This window comes from Thunnus maccoyii, chromosome 9 (assembly GCF_910596095.1).
Source record: "Thunnus maccoyii chromosome 9, fThuMac1.1, whole genome shotgun sequence".
Classification (NCBI taxonomy): domain Eukaryota; kingdom Metazoa; phylum Chordata; class Actinopteri; order Scombriformes; family Scombridae; genus Thunnus; species Thunnus maccoyii.
In genome coordinates, this window is record NC_056541.1 from 23,696,906 (window position 1) to 23,714,906 (window position 18,001).

General features: G+C 40.8%; 2 protein-coding genes across 8 annotated transcripts in view; both read right to left on the bottom strand.

Moving 5' to 3' along the window:
* The window catches only part of bmp1a (bone morphogenetic protein 1a), a 31,632-nt gene extending 28,129 nt beyond the window's left edge, over nt 1-3,503 (bottom strand). The window contains exon 1 of the mRNA XM_042421984.1: nt 2,152-3,503. Coding sequence (XP_042277918.1) covers nt 2,152-2,296 — 145 coding nt within the window. The 5' untranslated portion in view covers nt 2,297-3,503. The remainder of the gene's footprint in view (nt 1-2,151) is intronic.
* A 973-nt stretch (nt 3,504-4,476) lies between these two features.
* On the bottom strand, nt 4,477-17,798 carry kansl3 (KAT8 regulatory NSL complex subunit 3). 7 transcript variants are annotated; one of them, XM_042421676.1, is made up of 22 exons: nt 17,608-17,798; nt 16,289-16,560; nt 15,934-16,104; nt 15,700-15,790; nt 15,128-15,313; nt 14,884-15,015; nt 14,649-14,765; nt 14,460-14,558; nt 13,890-13,961; nt 13,711-13,785; nt 13,401-13,558; nt 13,221-13,284; nt 12,914-13,102; nt 11,727-11,883; nt 10,506-10,583; nt 9,984-10,163; nt 9,428-9,515; nt 9,084-9,211; nt 8,590-8,696; nt 7,482-7,674; nt 6,415-6,492; nt 4,477-5,446 (listed from the first exon to the last, which is right to left on the bottom strand). In XM_042421676.1, the coding sequence occupies exons 2-22, from the start codon at nt 16,498-16,500 to the stop codon at nt 5,220-5,222; spliced, it is 2,802 nt and encodes a 933-aa protein (XP_042277610.1). In that variant the 5' UTR covers nt 16,501-16,560; nt 17,608-17,798; the 3' UTR covers nt 4,477-5,219. The 7 variants fall into 7 exon arrangements, with proteins under 7 accessions (XP_042277610.1, XP_042277609.1, XP_042277616.1 ...); XM_042421675.1 differs by having other exon boundaries at nt 6,415-6,495; XM_042421679.1 differs by having other exon boundaries at nt 5,367-5,446; nt 6,377-6,492.
* Nucleotides 17,799-18,001: the final 203 nt, after the last annotated feature.

The following is an 18,001-nucleotide window of genomic DNA, read 5'->3' on the forward strand; positions in this document are numbered from 1 at the left end:
TCTGGTATAATGATGAGTTATTTAATCCTTTGTAAATGTGAACATTTTTGAGGGATTTTTTTGGCTTAACCACAGAGGAGTGGCACACATGAGTTGTGGCAGGAAATGAAGGATGTGTTAAAAGGCGTTTTACACAATCTGCGGATACTGTATGCAGTTAGTCATCAGGAAAACTATTTGACACACATATCCCACACTCAATTAGTAAAACTCCTGACAGCCAAGCACAGTGTTCAGCAAGGACGGTCTTAGAGAGGACATGAAATGCACTTCTCACAGAGCCTTACTGCATTAGAAACTTCATGCGGCTGTAAGCATTTTTCCTCAGCGGAAACAGCATGACATAAAAATGCTGACCCTGAGGCCACGGAAAGCGATCAAATAGACTCGGTGTAGCGATATGCTTAAAAAATGGGGGAAAAAAGAGGGAAAATCAATAATCTGGGAATCATCAACTCTGTACCGGTGCCCCTATATTGGAGGAAAAAAAATGTCTCTGGTGTTTTAACAAAAGGATGAACTGAGAGATCTTGGACGTTTTGTTTAGTAGGAAGGAGAAAAGCAGGTGGGTGTTGGCAGAGCTGAAGACTGGGAGGGTTACTAGAGAGGGAGTTTTTACTTGTGACCGTCTCCCAGCCACCTGTCTACAGCGGAAACCATAAACAACACTGCACTCCATCAAATGACACGTTAACTGGATTACTAATATTCATAACGTCCTCATAAACAAAACAAACACCAATTGTGATGACTGCGGTTCATCAAGTGGGAATGTCCCCGCTGAGACATTTCCGCTAAATATCAACAGTTTCTTGGCAACAGCGTAATAAAACTTGAAATATAAACGCAGCATCACTGACCCTTCATCAGGGTCATGAACACCACATCATGTCCAGTAAATTCTTACTCGTAAGGCAAAACAATCTGGTGTGACCACTTGAATGACTAATTGCATGTCCGCTTTTGCATGGTTACTCCTCACAACGATGCAAACAGTGCAGCAAAAACAGGAAGAAACATTTTCACTGACCTGTACAAGGGACACGGTTCATCCCCCAGCCTGACCTTCGTCATGTTTATGTAAAGCTACAACACTCATACAGCACAGTCTTTATTTGTCCCTCCGCACTCATTTTCTCCAGGGAGAGATGAAGAAATCAGATAAAGTTGGGAGGGCTGAAAATGTGTTTTCGGCTGCCACATCAGAAAATTGTCAAATGCACTTTCAGGACTTTAGAGGTCATTCTGACTGAAGCCAACTCTCTCTATCTGTAACCTGAATACTTTCACCAGATGGAAAACACAATCTGTTCAAACTCCCCCAAAGGGATTTGGCAAGACAGTGAGTTCACAGTACAAAAAAAAAAAAAAAAAAAAAAAAAAAAAAAAAAGATTACAATGACAACTCAGATATGCTTTAGCCAAATAATTGGAAAATATGCTGGCCTAGCCGCAGCAGAAAAGAAACAGACATATTTATACCTTGAGCCATAAGACAACAGCCAACAAATTTATGTGTGCATAATTTCTCAGCTACACTGTACACTCCTCTCTCCCCTCCTCCACTTTAGTGGCCGTGTGAACAGCCGGTGGAAAAAAAGACTATTTGTGCACTGACAAAAAAAAAAAAAAACAGAGAGGGAGCAGAAGTCTTAAAATCAAAGTACAGAAATCCTTTGTTTTCCCAGCAGCTGAGACTTTTTAATAATACACAGCAGACAGCCTGTACATGATCGCATTTAGAAGGAGAAAGAGTGCCTCAAACAGCAGGCTGCAACTTTTCAACGAAGCACTTAAGCCAAAACTTTTCATGTCTCGAGAAATGTATTCAAGGAAGTCATCCTTTTAATTTCCATTCTTACAACCCTTGCAGCCAGTCTCCGGGCTGGGCTATCCTAGGTCGACTCACTGGGCGCTTCAAATGTTTCAAACTGCAGAAACTATGTCACACAGCACAAAACAAATGCACATAATGTTCTCTCAATCCTTTTAAAAACTACATCCACTACTGTCATCTCTCTAAAAGCGTTTCCCTGGTCGATCTGTGCAAGATCCCCCAAACACATTCGTGGCATGTTTCAACCTCCACACAGGAAAAGGTAAATAAATTACAGCGTAGCTTACTACAAAAAACAGGGGAAAAAATCTCACCAGCTTTACAGGGATCCTTGTAGTCGATCGCCTCTGATGTGGCAGCGGACTCCACATAGTAGCCTGGATCAATCGCTTCCAAATCGATCGCCAATATCACGCCGAGAGAGGATAGAAGAAACAAACATCTCGCCGTGAGATCCATGATTGTGGTGGGGGAAACGGCGAAAGGCGAGGGATAAAGGTAAAGGAAGAGAGAGGGACGAGAGAGGGAAAGAGAGAGAGAGAGACAGACAGAGAGAGAGAAGAGAGAGAGAGGGAGAGAGAGAAAGAGAGAGGGAGAAAATGGGAGGTTTTTGGGGAAACGAGATCCCTCCGGAGGGCGGGTTTAAATCCAACCTCTCTCCGGTGTCTTCTCGGCTCTGGGGGGAGTGATTTCTCTCCTCCAGCCGGAGCTCCGGGCCAGTGTGCAGAGTGCTGCCTGCCACAGAAACTTTGATGATATGGCAGCTCCACAGGGGCGGTGAAAATGCCCTTTTACTCGGTGATGCCCGTGTGTATTTTTATTGCTCCCTTGTGGATCCATCAGGGGTCCTTGAAGAGCGCAGGCTGTGATTTTGGTTTACTGGATATTATTAATGATATACTTTTACTCTGATGGCTCCACGCAGTCCTGTGCTGTGTTTTAAGTTAGGCCTTAATTCAATGTTAAATCGACCAGAGTAAATATTTATAACTCTGTGGGGCAACAGCTTGTTAAAAAAGGGGCCCGTGGCGTTGATTTTAGCTTCCATTTGTTTATGAAAAGTGCACAAATTGTTAAAAAGCTCATATTAAACTGTGCGTAAATGACAATTTTGAGTGTTATTTTTTCTGCATCTGAAGTAAAAAGTGTAAACACATTTAAATTAAACGCACTCCTTCCTTTTTTCACTCACGATCGCACACGGGCAAGCAGAAACGCGCTTTTTTAAATTATTGACTATTAATTTTATTATTCGCACGTGCGCACTCAAACACAGCCGCCTCACTCGCGCTATGACACGCACGCGCGTACGCACACACAAACAAACAAACAAACAGACTCGGCTCGGCCTTTTTCCTAAATAGTCACATTCAAGGACTCACGAGCAGAATAAAGTGATTACAGCGCCACCTGTTGGCAGTAAACTGAACGACTGAACATTACACGAGCAGACTGATTAGTTTGTTGTTCATCTTTCCAAAACCGTCTGCTTTTCTCTCGCACTTTTCAGGACCTTAAGATTACTATCTGTGTACACACCGGTGTACATACGTGTAAAGCATACGAACTGTTGTTTGCTATATTTTTGCAATATTATCTACCTCTACATGTGAGTAAAATATATCGTGCTGGTAACACTAGTTTAATATAAATGGGCAATACTTCACCTTACTGTAAAGCACAGTACTTACACTACTAATATGTGCCAGTCATGTGGTGTACATGACTGGCACTATCACAGTGTACATTTAGTACATATTACAATTAAGGCTTATGGTCCAACTTTTTGGCTTTATTCTCGGCTTTTATTTATTTTTTGTTGTTTTATATTATATGTTTATATTGTTTTGTGTTTGTGTGCGTGTGTGTGCTGTATGTATGTCATTTTAACTGTAAATAAAACCAAAATTGTATTCAAAAATGAGAGAAATTAAGACCAGTATTCCCTTGATTTCTTTTAAATTTAGCACATGACATACTAGCCAATTTCTTGCCAATAATTGCTCCACTTTCTCCAAACACATCCACTCTTTATAATCAAGTATGAAAATCTTAGAAGTGATATCAGATGCAGGGACTCTTGAGGATTTATTAAACTGACACAATATCTCAGTGTAGATCGCTTCATTAAACTGAAATACCCTTCCCAATCTCACTTGATTCCACACACATCAAACTCATTCTGAGAGGACAAATAACAAAAACCGAATTGTGATGCTCCAGTAGTCAGTGTGTATTGGATGGAGAGACTTCAGATGGATTGCTTGGATATCCACTGCTACTGATGATGGGAGGCTATGCCAGCAGCTCTGTTGTTCTCTGTCTGACTGGCATCAGTTAGCCTGTCCCTGCCTATTACATACAAAGCCTGGTTTATATAAGCGGGAAGAGACACACTCCTCTCTTTATCTTATCTGACTGCTGCCTATGTGTGGAATTTAAGACAGGATGTCTGCTGAGATGAGTGGGCTGTATTTATGCTGTTGCTGTAAACACAGCACTATAACTATCAGGCATGAGGGTAAGCTCCTTCATTATATTTTCAGCTTTTTTAGGAAACTCTAAGCTTGCTCAATGCTACAAGTGTTGGAACACATAGGACCAAATATTTAGATTAGCAAACACGCAACACAGTTGAGTGTCTTCAGGCTTTTTGTTTACTGTGGCGGTTTCAAACAAAAAGTCCATATACAGTGTTGAAGGGATGACACAGTGCAGATTAAAAATATTGCCTTCAGTTTAGATCATGGAACATGTGGTTATACAGGACACAAGCAGTGTTGATCATATACTGACAGACATGCCCTGTTCATGTACTGCAGCTTTTGGAGAGCATAGTGCATATTATTCAACGACAGCACTACACTGGTGCACAATCAACGCCAGGCAGTTTTAACAATATACTGCTTCTGCAATCACCTCTGTAATTTAGTTCTTACTCTAACATATTTGAGGCCTGTTATAGATAGAAAAATAAGAAAGAAAAAGCAATTATCATTAATTACTGTCATGATATGGATATAATTACTGTGATAAAGAATATTAAAGCCATTTAAATGTAGTTATTGCACAAAAATGCTCTACACACAAGCTGCTAATCATACTTATCTAGGCCTATGCTAAATGAAAAGGATTTAACCTTAATGTGCACACAGAAGAAGCTAAAGGTTTCTATCTTATTTTAGTAGAGATGTAGGCACAGCTGTCCTCTTGTAGGGCAGCACAGTTGTATTGTCACAGGTTGCAGTTTATCCTCACATAACACAGTGTTGTTCTCCCCAGAGGATGATGTGTGATTGTGTTGGACAGCTTGCTGTCAGACTTTGCTCACTGAATTCAAAGGTGTAAGAAGAGGGCAGAAACGTTAAAGCATCACGGTGCCTCAGCCACAGCCGACAGCGACTGCAGAGGCCTTGTGCAACCAGCATGACAGGGGAGCCCTCTGGAGGATGCGAGGCAGGTGCTCTGCGTGTTGTGTGGTGGTGTGTTCATCATTGCAGGGAGGGATCAGTCTCATCAGCAGGCTGTGGTTCCCAGCTGCCCCTGGCACAGCAGCTAGTTGGATCAGGTGTGTCGCCAAATGAAAATCTTGGTCTGAGATTTTCACTGCTGTAAAAGGGGCACATTGAAATTGATTAACACAGAGTCCAGAAAATGTAATAATGACGCTATTTATATTAAAGCCTTAAGAACTATGAAATGTTTGACATTTGGCTCTAGGTAAAATAATATTGGAGTGCACGCAGTATCTTCTGCAGGATATTTTTAGCTTTTTCATATGAACATTTTCAGATGTGCAGGTACTTTTTGGATGCAGCCTCTAATTTAGATAGATGAAGATAATATTTAGCTGAGGAAGTAGTTTCTCTTCTGTAGTTATGGCAGGTTTTTATGTCATTACACATTAAAATTGTACATCAGCATTATATGAGTGAAAAATGATGACTAAAATATCACTTATATACCCAAATAATCATCACTGAGAGACATGGGAGCTCCAGTTCAAAAAGATGTTGTACTGAACATGGTTTTCTATAATTTCCCCTAAATTACACACTGCAGTCCACTCTTGAACCTTATAGCCAGTGTCATTTTAGACAATAAGGAACCATTGAGTATGTTTATAGACTTACAAACATCACACTATATTAATCAGCAGCTCATTTGTGTGTAAAATGAACACTAAGTTATAAGATACCATGACACATTGGGAGATTACCCTAGAGTATAGAATAATTATTCCATTTTAACCTTTTGTAGTAGGTCTGCAAATTTAATTGTAACCAGAAGAGACATTTTAATCTACTGTGGTTGCCATGGCAGTGAGGATATTCATAAACTACCCAAATAGACAAATTATCTTTGGTTGTATGGATAACAATGTGGGCAGTGTGAAAATAAAGAAGGCAGATATCGCACAAATAAACATGTAGAACCAAACACATGCCATCACATTAGAGATAATAAATTATCAAATAAGAAGTTCTTATTAAAATGTGTCCGTGTCAGTGAGCCATTACATAATCAAATGAAAAACACCTTAGGCTCATGGGTCCGAGCCGGCGTCACAGCCTCACCAGCTTGGCTGAATGAACCCACTCTGCTCGGCTGGGCTCCTCGAAGGGTCACTGTTATAGAAGTGGGGGCTTTCTGCCCTACTGACAACACACAAATGAAAGGGCTCAGCACCATCAGATAGCCACGCTAATCCCTTAAATACATTAGAACAACGTTCAACATTTGACGGTGCCACAAAAGGTGTCAAATATGTTGTGATGGAAGCCATCAGGAGAATGACCTTTTTGTTTCATGGTTAGGTTAGCAAGTCAAATTGATAGCAGGGTGCTGGACACTGAACATAATGAGAAGTAAAAGCAAATGTGTAGGTCTAGCTGGGTGAGAGAGGTGAACAACTGATTGAAAAAAAAAAAGAAAACAGGAGCAATGAAAACATGAGTTTGATTCCAGTTTTTATTGTAACAACAGGAACAGGGCTTGGATAATGTCATGTGCTACTGTTATTGCTTTTGAACACATCTCAGCATTTGTGTGTATGGATATTATTTGCAGGTGATTTAATGAAAGGGTTTACAAAACATTACTACATGACAAGGCAAATAAAAAACAAACATAAAATGAACGCTTTAACAGACAAATCTGACATACAAAAGCAGTCTGTATTGGGACATTGAACATCTGGGTCTCATTAAATTTGGCCACATTATTTTAGTCATTATTGCCTAACTTAACTCACAATTAATTTGTATCATATGGTTTCATATATTTATATTTTGCATCCATTTCTACATAAACATTATGTGTCAAACATAAGCTGGGAACTAAAATTTTGATCTTTTGTTTCCATATGGCTCTTTCTGAACATGAACAATTGTACAAAACATGTTGTACACTGCTAATCTGTCCTCAGATGCTGTATAGCTGCACATCTGACTGCAAATCTCACAATAGTCAGATTCCTCCAGGCAAACAATCTACACATGTCGACAGAGCTGTCCTCTACGGTCCTCTAGTGCAGCAATCCTCCCTGGCCTACAGACGTCCTGAACTAGTGTTTCCAAAACAAAGGATGAATGAACCCTGGGCATTCAACGTGGCCGTCGTGTTTTGGCAGTTCGAGACATACCAGCGGTCTGGTTGGTGATGTGCGCCAAGCCGGGCAAGCTGCTGGCAAGTTTGGCCAGCCCGCCATTGGTGAGCAGTTGGTGGATGGCGGTGGTTTTAGCCACTCCTCCAGTGGTGACCACAGGCACCGCCCGGAGCAAAGTGCTGCTGCTGGTACCGACGGAGGTCAGGACTTGACCCTGGCCACAAACCGCCTGAGGGAGAAGACAAACAAATAGCAATGAATTCAATTCCATCTTTGACTCCCAACAGTAAACGTTAGTTTGTAACTGCCAGCGTACAGCTGTACAATTGACATTCAGTACACTATAAAACTGTGACGTGTTTCTGACATTTAGTCAATCTTCATTGGTATAAATGTGGTGGACAAAATATTTGAAAACCCTTATCGGTATAACAACATAAACACTACTAATGACCATAAAGTTGAATCAATCAATCAATCATAGTATAATTTTCAAAAAGATTTGTTACAGAACTGTTAGACTGCATTAGTTTTAGCTAAATGCCTAATAAAATAGACACTGAGTGTACTATATCCATCAGTAAATTTGGTAATGTTAGTGGCAAACAAATCCTATTAGCAGATCTGGATATATTTCTTGTATAAAACACCTAATATAAAAAAGCAAGAAATTAATTTGACCTGTATCTGTCTTTAGAGATGTATTGATCCACTGTATCTATTCTCTGCTGTTGCATTATGTTAATTCACCCATACACACTGTTTACAGGCTCAAACTGGTGGTTTTCCATGTTCTAGTCAACTTGTACTTTGGAAAATGGTTGTCAGTATTAGAGTCCGACTGATACTGGATTTTTATATATATTTTTTTAATATATATCCCTGGATAAAACGCTGCCTATATAACTAAAAAAACAAAACAACAAAAACCACAACAAAAAAAAGGTGCATATCGGACAACATATACACAGATACCAATATCTGGGACAGTCCAATATCGGCTGATAATATCAGCCAATCGATTTACCAGTCGGGCTCTAGTTAGTATAGCATACGTAATTAATTCTGAATTGATTTGAAATAAGCAAAACCTCCGGTATGGTCCTTCAAACGTTTGTTATGTGACTGTGTAATAAAGAGGTACCTGTGCGCTGCCTGTGTTGGCTGCTGTGGAGGGCAAACTAGGAGCTTTGGTGACGATCTCCTGAAGACTGAAACTTAGGCCTTGTAGCAGACTGCTGGCGGAAGGCGCTGCGCACAAACACAAAGGCAGTGAATCAATAGATCTGAAATTTGGGTGAAATCAATGCCAAAGAATTATTAACAACTGCCACTGTTACAAACTGCCCCCATCCCCACCCCACCAATCACCCCCGACAACCTCAGCCTAGATGGACACACACAAACACACCTTATGAAAGTCATGTCCAAAGGGTAAGGTTCAGGACAGTGACAGACAGCGATGGCGCAAGAGGTGATCAATGATGATGTTTGCTTAAATATGTTGTCCTCACACACTGTTCTCATCCAGTGTTCAAAACTTTAATCTCACTTTACAAAATGGCTAGAACTGCACTGCGCTGAGTTTAGCTGCACAGTTGAGAGTACAAACGGGCGTGCAGGACAGGACAGAGGTACCTTGGGCAGTAGCCGGAGCTTGCGCCTGGACTGGTGTGGAGGACCCTGACACCATGCAAGGCTGCACGCTGTTGAATGAGCTTGAGCCTGGGGACAGGGCACCAGACACCTCTGAGAGACTACCAGACCTGCAGTGACACACATAACCACCAATCTACTCAAGAGCTACCCCAGCAAGTGCTGTTTGGCCATCACTCAGCTCCCAAACTCTGAGTGCACCACTCATCAATCCCTCTGCACCAGACACACTTTTGTCCGATAAGGTGGGAGTGGGCATGGGTGTAGGTTTAGGGGTTTTGCACTCTATACTGATTGTGCCTGTGTAGCTCGGTAGGCTGGCTTACCGCTGGCCTGTTAGAAGTCCAGAGAGCTCCTTGGCTCCAGGCACAGTCTGTCCCACGGTCACTGTTAGGGGCTTCCCAGAGACACCCACTGCATGGAAAGAGGAGCATATCATGATGGCCTGTTATTTAGCTTGGGGAAAAAAGGATTTCTTTGGTAAAAGATGAAAGAGTTACAAAGCAGAAGTGGGTAGATGTACATTACAGATATCTTACTTTTACAGAAAGAAGTGGTTATGAAAAGACCTACTTTCACTTTGTCAACATTGCATACCACACAAAATCATGCCACTCTTATCGTTCCATCAAGAGATCTGTATGAATGTGTCTCGCTGCATAAAACTAAATAGTTATCCCATCCCGTCTGCCCACAACTGATTTAATCACTCCACAACAACACAGAACAGTGTTTGTTTACTCTCATCATCCCAACAAAAAAAGCCCAGGCAAGTTGTTCCAATGATCCAAGAAAACAGAATTCACTCTCCAAACTATGTAACAATTCACTACTTACAGAGTCTAATATGTAAGTAATGAAGGGAGATACTGGATTTTGTACCTTCCTGTGTAGCGGGGCTGATGGCGCCCCCTGCTGATTCGCTTTGGGAAACAATGGTGACCTTGATCTTGGCTCTCTTGGAGGCTTTGCTTGGCGTGGGACTGGGTGTCTGCCTCCTCTTTCCATGGGACCGCAGTTCATCTCTGTCCAGGCCCTCCATCTGATCACTGGGCACTGGCACTGCACCACACAAACAAACACAAACGCACCACATTCACAAGACTGCTGAGATGACTTGACCCTGTGCTGTTTTATCTTTTTGCCAACCTATCTTTAGTTAGAAATCTTAAATTTTTCATTCATCTTCATCTTGTCGGTAAGGTAAACCTGTTTAAAGAGTGCTTCCCAATATGAAATGTACCATTTTTAGTTCAACAAATGTAAAATTCAAAGCATGACAATAGGTGTTTAATGAGGAACCAGCATTTTAGAGTGACATTCTTATAAAATTAGGGCAATGGAAACAAGGAAAGGAGTGAAAAGAGACAGAGGAAAGAGAAAGAAGGAGGGATAGACACTTACCAAAAATACAAGGAGGGGTGCCAGGAGGAAGATTTTTCCTCACAAGCATGTTTTGTTTCATAAAAGCAGCAAACTGAGCTGGAATGAATTGGAAAAAAGCCAGAAAGGAAAGTTGTAGGAAGAGAAGAGACAGAGGATGAGAGGAGAGTATTTCAGTCACGTTCCATCTTGCCCCATCAGATGTCGTGACGTGATAATCTCTAAAGTTTTATTTACAATCATTTGACCCTGCTCTCACATACCACCCATACCTGCCAACACTCCTTTCTCTTTTTCCTGTTCTTCTCCCGTATTTTCACCCCCTCTCCCGCTGTACTCCTGTGTTTTGTTGTGTCTCCCGGGAGACTCCCGTAATTTGCATGGCCCTCAACCTTTATTACGAATAATCGTCATACACAGGGATCAGTAAGTTTTGTATGTTTGTCTGACGTAACCCAAGTTGCCAGATCATCTATGAAACACAATTTACACATACAATTCACACACAACATACAATTTCAACCCATCTGTCACCACAACCGGATTCAAGAGGCGTGTGCACAGCTGCTCTCTCTGTCCTCTTCCCTCTGCTGCTGATGTGATTGATTGCCTGCAGGTACTGCAGGTAGAGAGAAGGAGGTTGATTTGTCTCAGCCAGCAGCCAAATTTAAAAGAATTTGCCAGATTTTAAGATACATGGCAAACTTAGATAAACATTTAGGCTACATACAGACAGCTTTCATGTTATAAGCTTAACCAGCGTGCTGTGGTTGTGTAGAACATACTGGTGGTGGATGGGACACTGTGGGCAAAGCAGCTGAAAATATTGATTTTCTACATGTTTATGTTTGTTGAACAGGTGTTTTGATAAAATACTTATTGACTTTTCACTTGCAACAGTTTTGTTGCACTAACAGTAACGAGGGCAGTTGTCATCAGCTCACGTAAAACGTTCCCTTTCACTTCATCCACCCACCTGCTGAAAAAAAAAAAAAACTTCCTGTATTTTGAAATGTAAATGTTGGCAGGTATGATACCTCCCTGTTTGCTCAGCTTGTTCACACAGCTTTTGCAAAATTCAACAGAAGTTGAGGTGAATGACTCATTGTAACAAGTTTACACAAACAAGTAGGGCGAATGTGAGAGCTGTGTATGCACAGGATCACTGCGCACATGTAGGCGAATGTGAGTCTACAGTGTGTTTTCAGTGCATCCAAAGTTTAAGTGTGGTGGTCATCTAACCTTGGGCCTGCTTGTGTGTGAGCACCGTGCCGGAGCGCTGCATGTGTGTCTTGAGGAGTTGTGTTGCTGTGATCAGACTGGACTTCTGAGCTGGAGACAGGCCAGACGTCTTGGGTTTGGGGCTTGAAGTGGGACTGCTGCAGACACTAGACAGATCCTGCAGACACAGGGGAGAGGAGAAAACAATTCATCAGTGTCAGTCATTGACTGTGTAGACAGTGTGACCTTATTACTTTTAATATTCATAAGAGGTCTTGCTTTGATTTGAAAATGACTGCAGCACACCCAGCGGAGGTCCCACATGTGATGTATAAACTGATTATTATCAATGAGAACCAAAGAATATATAACAAGTTTGTATCACTGTGAAGTTAGGTGAAAACACAAAACAGTGAAAAAAACAAAAATAAACAAATAAAATGAGAACATCAGAAACATGTTATGACAAACAGGGATCACAGCCAAGACAAGCAAGTTTCTCAACCAAATATTTGCGTTTAAAGGCACATACCTACAAGCAGGATTTGTGTGTATTCAACTTAAACAAGTGTGATGTACAAACTTGAAGCCTCCAGAGCACAAACACTGAGAATGGATATCTTGTGTCCAGCAGTTAAATTTTTGAAATGAACTAAATCTGCATATTCATAGATTTTGGATTTTCAATAAAGGAGAAGTAGTAGATTTAGATCTCACTAAGAAATTTTTATCCATGTTATTGAACTTTTTTGTGGAAAAGCCAGATCAGACACTAATTATTATTCATTATTAATATGTCTTATAACATGTTTGGAGGGTATTTATAATTCTCTGATAAGCGGAGGAAGTGAAAACCTTCTATAAAATCTTGCCGCCACCACCAACGCTGCTAACTGACAGATTATATTTTTACATTATCTGGCACTTTTTTCACTCAGCAAAAAGATGACAATGACTTTTAAGACAATACCAGTTTTCTCATGCCTCAAAACCAAGTCTAGAATTTTCTCCAATTTCTAGGATACAAAAAAAAGCAAACACTAAATGTGATGCAGTATTCTATTAATATTCCATATAGTATTTGAAACACATAACATACTTGTGTATTCTTACAGTGATGTAGTTATCAGCAGCATCCTTGTTGGTTCAAGACTTCTAAAGATAAATCTTTAAAAAAATGTTGACAATTGAAGCTGTTGTTAACTGACCTCTGAGCCTGATGGTGAGATGGGGACTCTAAGCGCAGGGGAGGAAGGTCGTCCTCTCTCCATGTCAAAGGGAAACTCCCGCCGAGGCCTCTTCTTCTTCTCTGTGTCCAGGTCCCTCATCTCCCCTGAGCCATGGCCATGGCCCTCTGCCCGTGTAAGGACTCCTGACAAGAAGTCAGCAATCTCATCCTGCAGACCAGAGATAGAAGAAGAATAAAGCTTTTGACATTAGCATTATATAGGTTTTGTTTTCAAAAGGTTCTGTAGAGCACCACAACAAAATCAATTTCCAGTTACAAGGACTAACCTGAATGCAGCGATCCACAATGGTCTGTGTCAGTCCCTCTGATTTCATCTTTGCTGAGTTGATTCTGTGAAAGGAGACCATTTAGTGTTAAAATTTTAACCACTACTACTCAATACAAAAATCTTTACATTCAATTAGGGAAAAAAAGATAATATATGATTTCAATCAGACGTGACTGACCTGAGGTTGTCGTCAGCTCCTCCCACCACCACCATGCTGTTGTCTGCCCTCAGTTTCTCTCTGAACTCTTCCATGCCTTCGATGCTGCACTGCAGAGCATTCTGGCCAACCACAAACAACACTGGAGTCTTCATGTCCAGCAGTGGGTCATCCACATCCTGTAAGCCAGTAACACATAAAATTCAATAAAAACTACTGACCAGAGGTCAAGGTCGCAGTTTTCTTAGACATAAAAACTATGACATAATAGAAATATTAACATAAAAAAGGGAATTTGCACATCATTGGACGATAATGCCTTGGGTCTTACCCCTCTTGGCCCGTTGACTGTTAGCAGGGGGAAGCCGAGACACACCACAGCTGTCAGATACTCCATGAGGGATACCTGTAATTAGTCAGTGTTAAATTAACTAATGATGCTTCACTTTTTCATGGGAGAAAACCGTTTAGACTCACATTAGATCACAGAAAGTTATAAAAAAGTCTTACATGACAAGCAATGAGAGCACCAGCGTTCCAGCCAACCAAGATGATAGGTTTGTGAGGGAAGTGACTGTGAACCTGGAGGTTATAATTATATGACACAATCAATGCAGCATCAGAAACATCATGTACAAAAAATAAAACTAAAAAGAAAAAATCTACATGGTCCTGCTGTATTCCATTTTAGCATTGCAGACATAAAAGTGCTAAAAGAAACGAGACACGATAATGTTCTGTGTAATTAATTTCAACAATAGACGTTTTAGCAAAATAGATATTTTAATAGATCATATTGTGGTTTAATGTGCAAGCACTGAGCATTGCCTGTTAATCATCTACTCCAAATAAAAGTACACTGCAAACGCTTGGAAACACAGAACAGGATGAATACTTAAATAAATGATTTTACAATAAAGATTTTATAATTAGCACTACCTGTTAAAATAAAAAGGACACAGAGGTGAGTCATAAATTCTTCCATTCAATAAAAGCCATTTCCAATGTGCCCATTAAAAACAAACAACTACATTTGGCTTGACAAATTTCACAAACAACACTAAGAAAAAAGCATCCTACCTCCATGACCTTGGCTCTGACGGTGCCCAACATGTGTTCCAGACACTGAGTTATGCCAATATTGGCTCCACTGTTCACATGAGTGTGGACTGGGATGACCTGATACAGAAACAGCTGTCATAAGCACTTTTCTGAGACAAAACACAACCTGAATTCTTAGTAACATGTGCAGATTTATGTAAGAGTGACCTTTCCCAAACAGGAGAGCTGCGACTGCCAGAATCTCATTCGCCGCGAGGTGGATAGGGCAGGATTAGTTGGACTTGATGGTGCAATTAGGATGAGTGGGGATCCAGGAAGCTTGCTCTGAAACATTGAAGAAAACAGACATGCACTAGTCTGTAACTGCTACAGACCACAAATACCAACTAAAAAAAAGGTATACAAATGTTTTATTTTAAAACTGAAAGTTGTTGGTTTTTACCGGTTTGTTTTGAGACAGAACTCCAACAGCTGGGTCCCAGGGACGTTTCAGTAACAGTGACAGGGCCTCTGCACTTGGAGCACCAGTCTTTGCGGATGTTGTTAGCAACATTCTGTCAATCAGTGAGGGCAACTTCGTAGACACAGAGAGGAGGATAGTAATGAATCAAGAATCCCAGGCCTTGCACAGATACTGGTGCACACATGTGACCTGAAATATGATCATTCAATGACAGACTACATACCTTGCTTTTGAGAGTCTGCAGCACATCCAGGTAAGCAGCGAGCATGGCGAGACTCAGGGATTCAATCATGGTGGTGTGTAACCACTGTGTCAGTTTGGTGTCCCAGTTCACACTTGCTAGTGCATGCCGCACCTTTCTGGCACACTTGTCCACAGCTATCCTCCGCAAAATTGGCTCATTGGAAGCCTAAGGAAAACAAGAGACACAAGAGTAATATTTCAATGATTCTGAATTGAATTATTCTGAATTCTTCACAGCCATGATTTAATCTACAAAACCCTAATGTGAGATGGCTTTAGTCACACATACCTTTTTATATGATAACACTTTGCCTTATCTTTAGGAAGGGGCTAGATCTTATTTTTACTGTACAGGTGGTTTTGATTTCACTTGTGTTTAGCATTTGACCTGAGACAACACACTCATTAAAAAATGAATGGTTAAAAACAACCGTATGCATTAACAAATCCTGATTTTGACCAATATAAGAACAGTATGTAATCATCATTTTATAATCTCATTATTCATCTACTCTCTGGGATGCGAACACAAATGAAATGAACACAACTTACATGTTCATTGGCCAGGCGGGCTAGTCTTTCAGCTTGCAGAGCTTTAAGGACTTTATTGAACAATTTGTTCTGAGCCACTGACCATCCAGTTCTGAAAAAGAATAATGACAATGTCAAAACGATGCACTGTAACCGAGATACTTTCAGTCATAACTTATATTCAAGATGAGTGTAAATGTCACGTATAACAGTGGATGACAAATGAACAGTGGATCGCTCCACATGATTGATTACTTGTTTATATGTTCCTCCCAGTCATCGGGGGGTGGGGGACTATCAGCAACAGTGCGAGCAAACAGGACATGCCGTTCACACTCCTTCATCACACTAAGAGCTTTGTGATTATCATATAGAGGAACAGGTATAGGTGTGACTGTCTCCACGTCTATTAAAGGATCAGAATCTCTGTAAAAAAGAAGAAAATATCAAGTTAATGCAAGACAGAACAATAGTTTAAAGATCAAACTGATCACTGGGGGGTTCTTGATTACTAGAGGTACAAAACATGGTGGGATGCTGAGGACAATCCCAAACAGTAGTCTGAAATCTTATCAATTTAAAGATTATGATGAGGAGCTTTCCAACTCACGACAAGGGTTCAGGCTGGCGACGAGGGGTGACAAACAGTGTCCTCGTGGGCCGGGCGCTACTGGCATCAGGGTGAGCATTCCATGGCTTGGCATAGCTGTGGTCCAGAAAAACCAAATCCAGCTCTCGTTCATGAGCCGACAGCTGGAAGAGCAAGGACGTGCCCATCTTTCTTGCTGATATCTGGAAGTCCTTATCCCCACCACGATGCATCCTCTTCCTGGGCCCCAAAGGGCCCTGGGAAGGGCTCGACTTCTGAGGATTCAGACCAAACTGGCGGGGAAGATAGGATGAAAATTATTATTGAGGACATAGTACAACCATTTAATTCCTTTCTTTGCCTTCCACCAATGAAATGCACATCTTAAAAGGGGCACTCCATTGCCTTAACATAGGAGGATCTGTCATCCGTCATCATGAGGAGTTAACAGTTATATGACATCTTCTGTGGCTCTGGAGGAACAAACTGAGGACATGGAGTTTGGAAGACGTGTTTACTGGGCAGGGAAAGTCTTATGAAAGATACCATCAAAGTACATTCTGGAAATTGTAGGATATTGGGGTTTGACCCACATTAGACTGAAAGTCAGATTATCTCAGCCTCCACTACATTGATTTTTACTTTCTTATTATTAATCTATCTCTTATACGTCCCCAAAGTTATGTGTGTAATACTATCACTGGAGTAACGATGCGCCTTTAAAATGTGCGACACGCCTACAAAGAAAGTAGTCAACAGGAAATTATGATGATTATCGATTAATCATTTAAATAGTGTTAAGATTAAAATTACATTTTCTTAAAGTAAACATACGAAAAAATGCACTGGTTCCAGCTTTTTAAATGTGAATATATGCTGGTTTTCTTAACTCCAAACTGCACCTCTGCATCATGCATGGGTTTTGAGAAACTGGAGGGGCATCATTCTCTATTTTCAGAATTTTTTTTTTTATCGACTAAACCACCATGAGCATTAGACAAACTGATAAGGAAAATAATCGCTAGTTGCAGCTCAACTGTGGCACAATGTGACGTTCAAACATGCAGGTGCTTTGTCCACAGTGAGCGACACCCATTACTGCCGTGAACTGGATATTGCGACATTGTAAAATATAACTGACCTGTTTTGAGTTGAGTACAACTAACTTTACTAAACCAAACATTAATATGGCTGTTGAATTGGATGACTAATTTATGTGGCGAAGAGCTCAATATTGATCATTATTGTTAACGCTGTGTAAACCTGGCCTAGCATGCTAACGTTAGCATAGCAACGTGAACGCTCAGCTAATAACGGCTCCGCTGTGTCCTGCTGCTCACCTTACAGCTCCATATTCACCGTGACGGGTTAACCTCTTCTTCTGAGCCAAATAACAACAAACAAAAATGTATTTCTTCTTAAGTCCTACGAGTTACATAAAACACAAACATTTAGTGCGTATGAGCTCCACTTCCTTTAGTTATGTGATTTGTTGCCATGTTTAAGTCTCACATCCGCCTTTTGATGCGCACTAGATACAAGTTGGATAACCAGGGCTGCATTTCAACGAAACTGGCAACCCAGTTTGTGGCGCGTCAGAGACCAACCGCAAAACATGCACTGGATTTACAACAGAGACTGGATTATTTACTGAAACTGGAAGCCAAGGATGTAATATTATGCCATGAAAAAAAACCCAAAAAGTTCAGCGGACTGTCAATTTATTAATTTTAC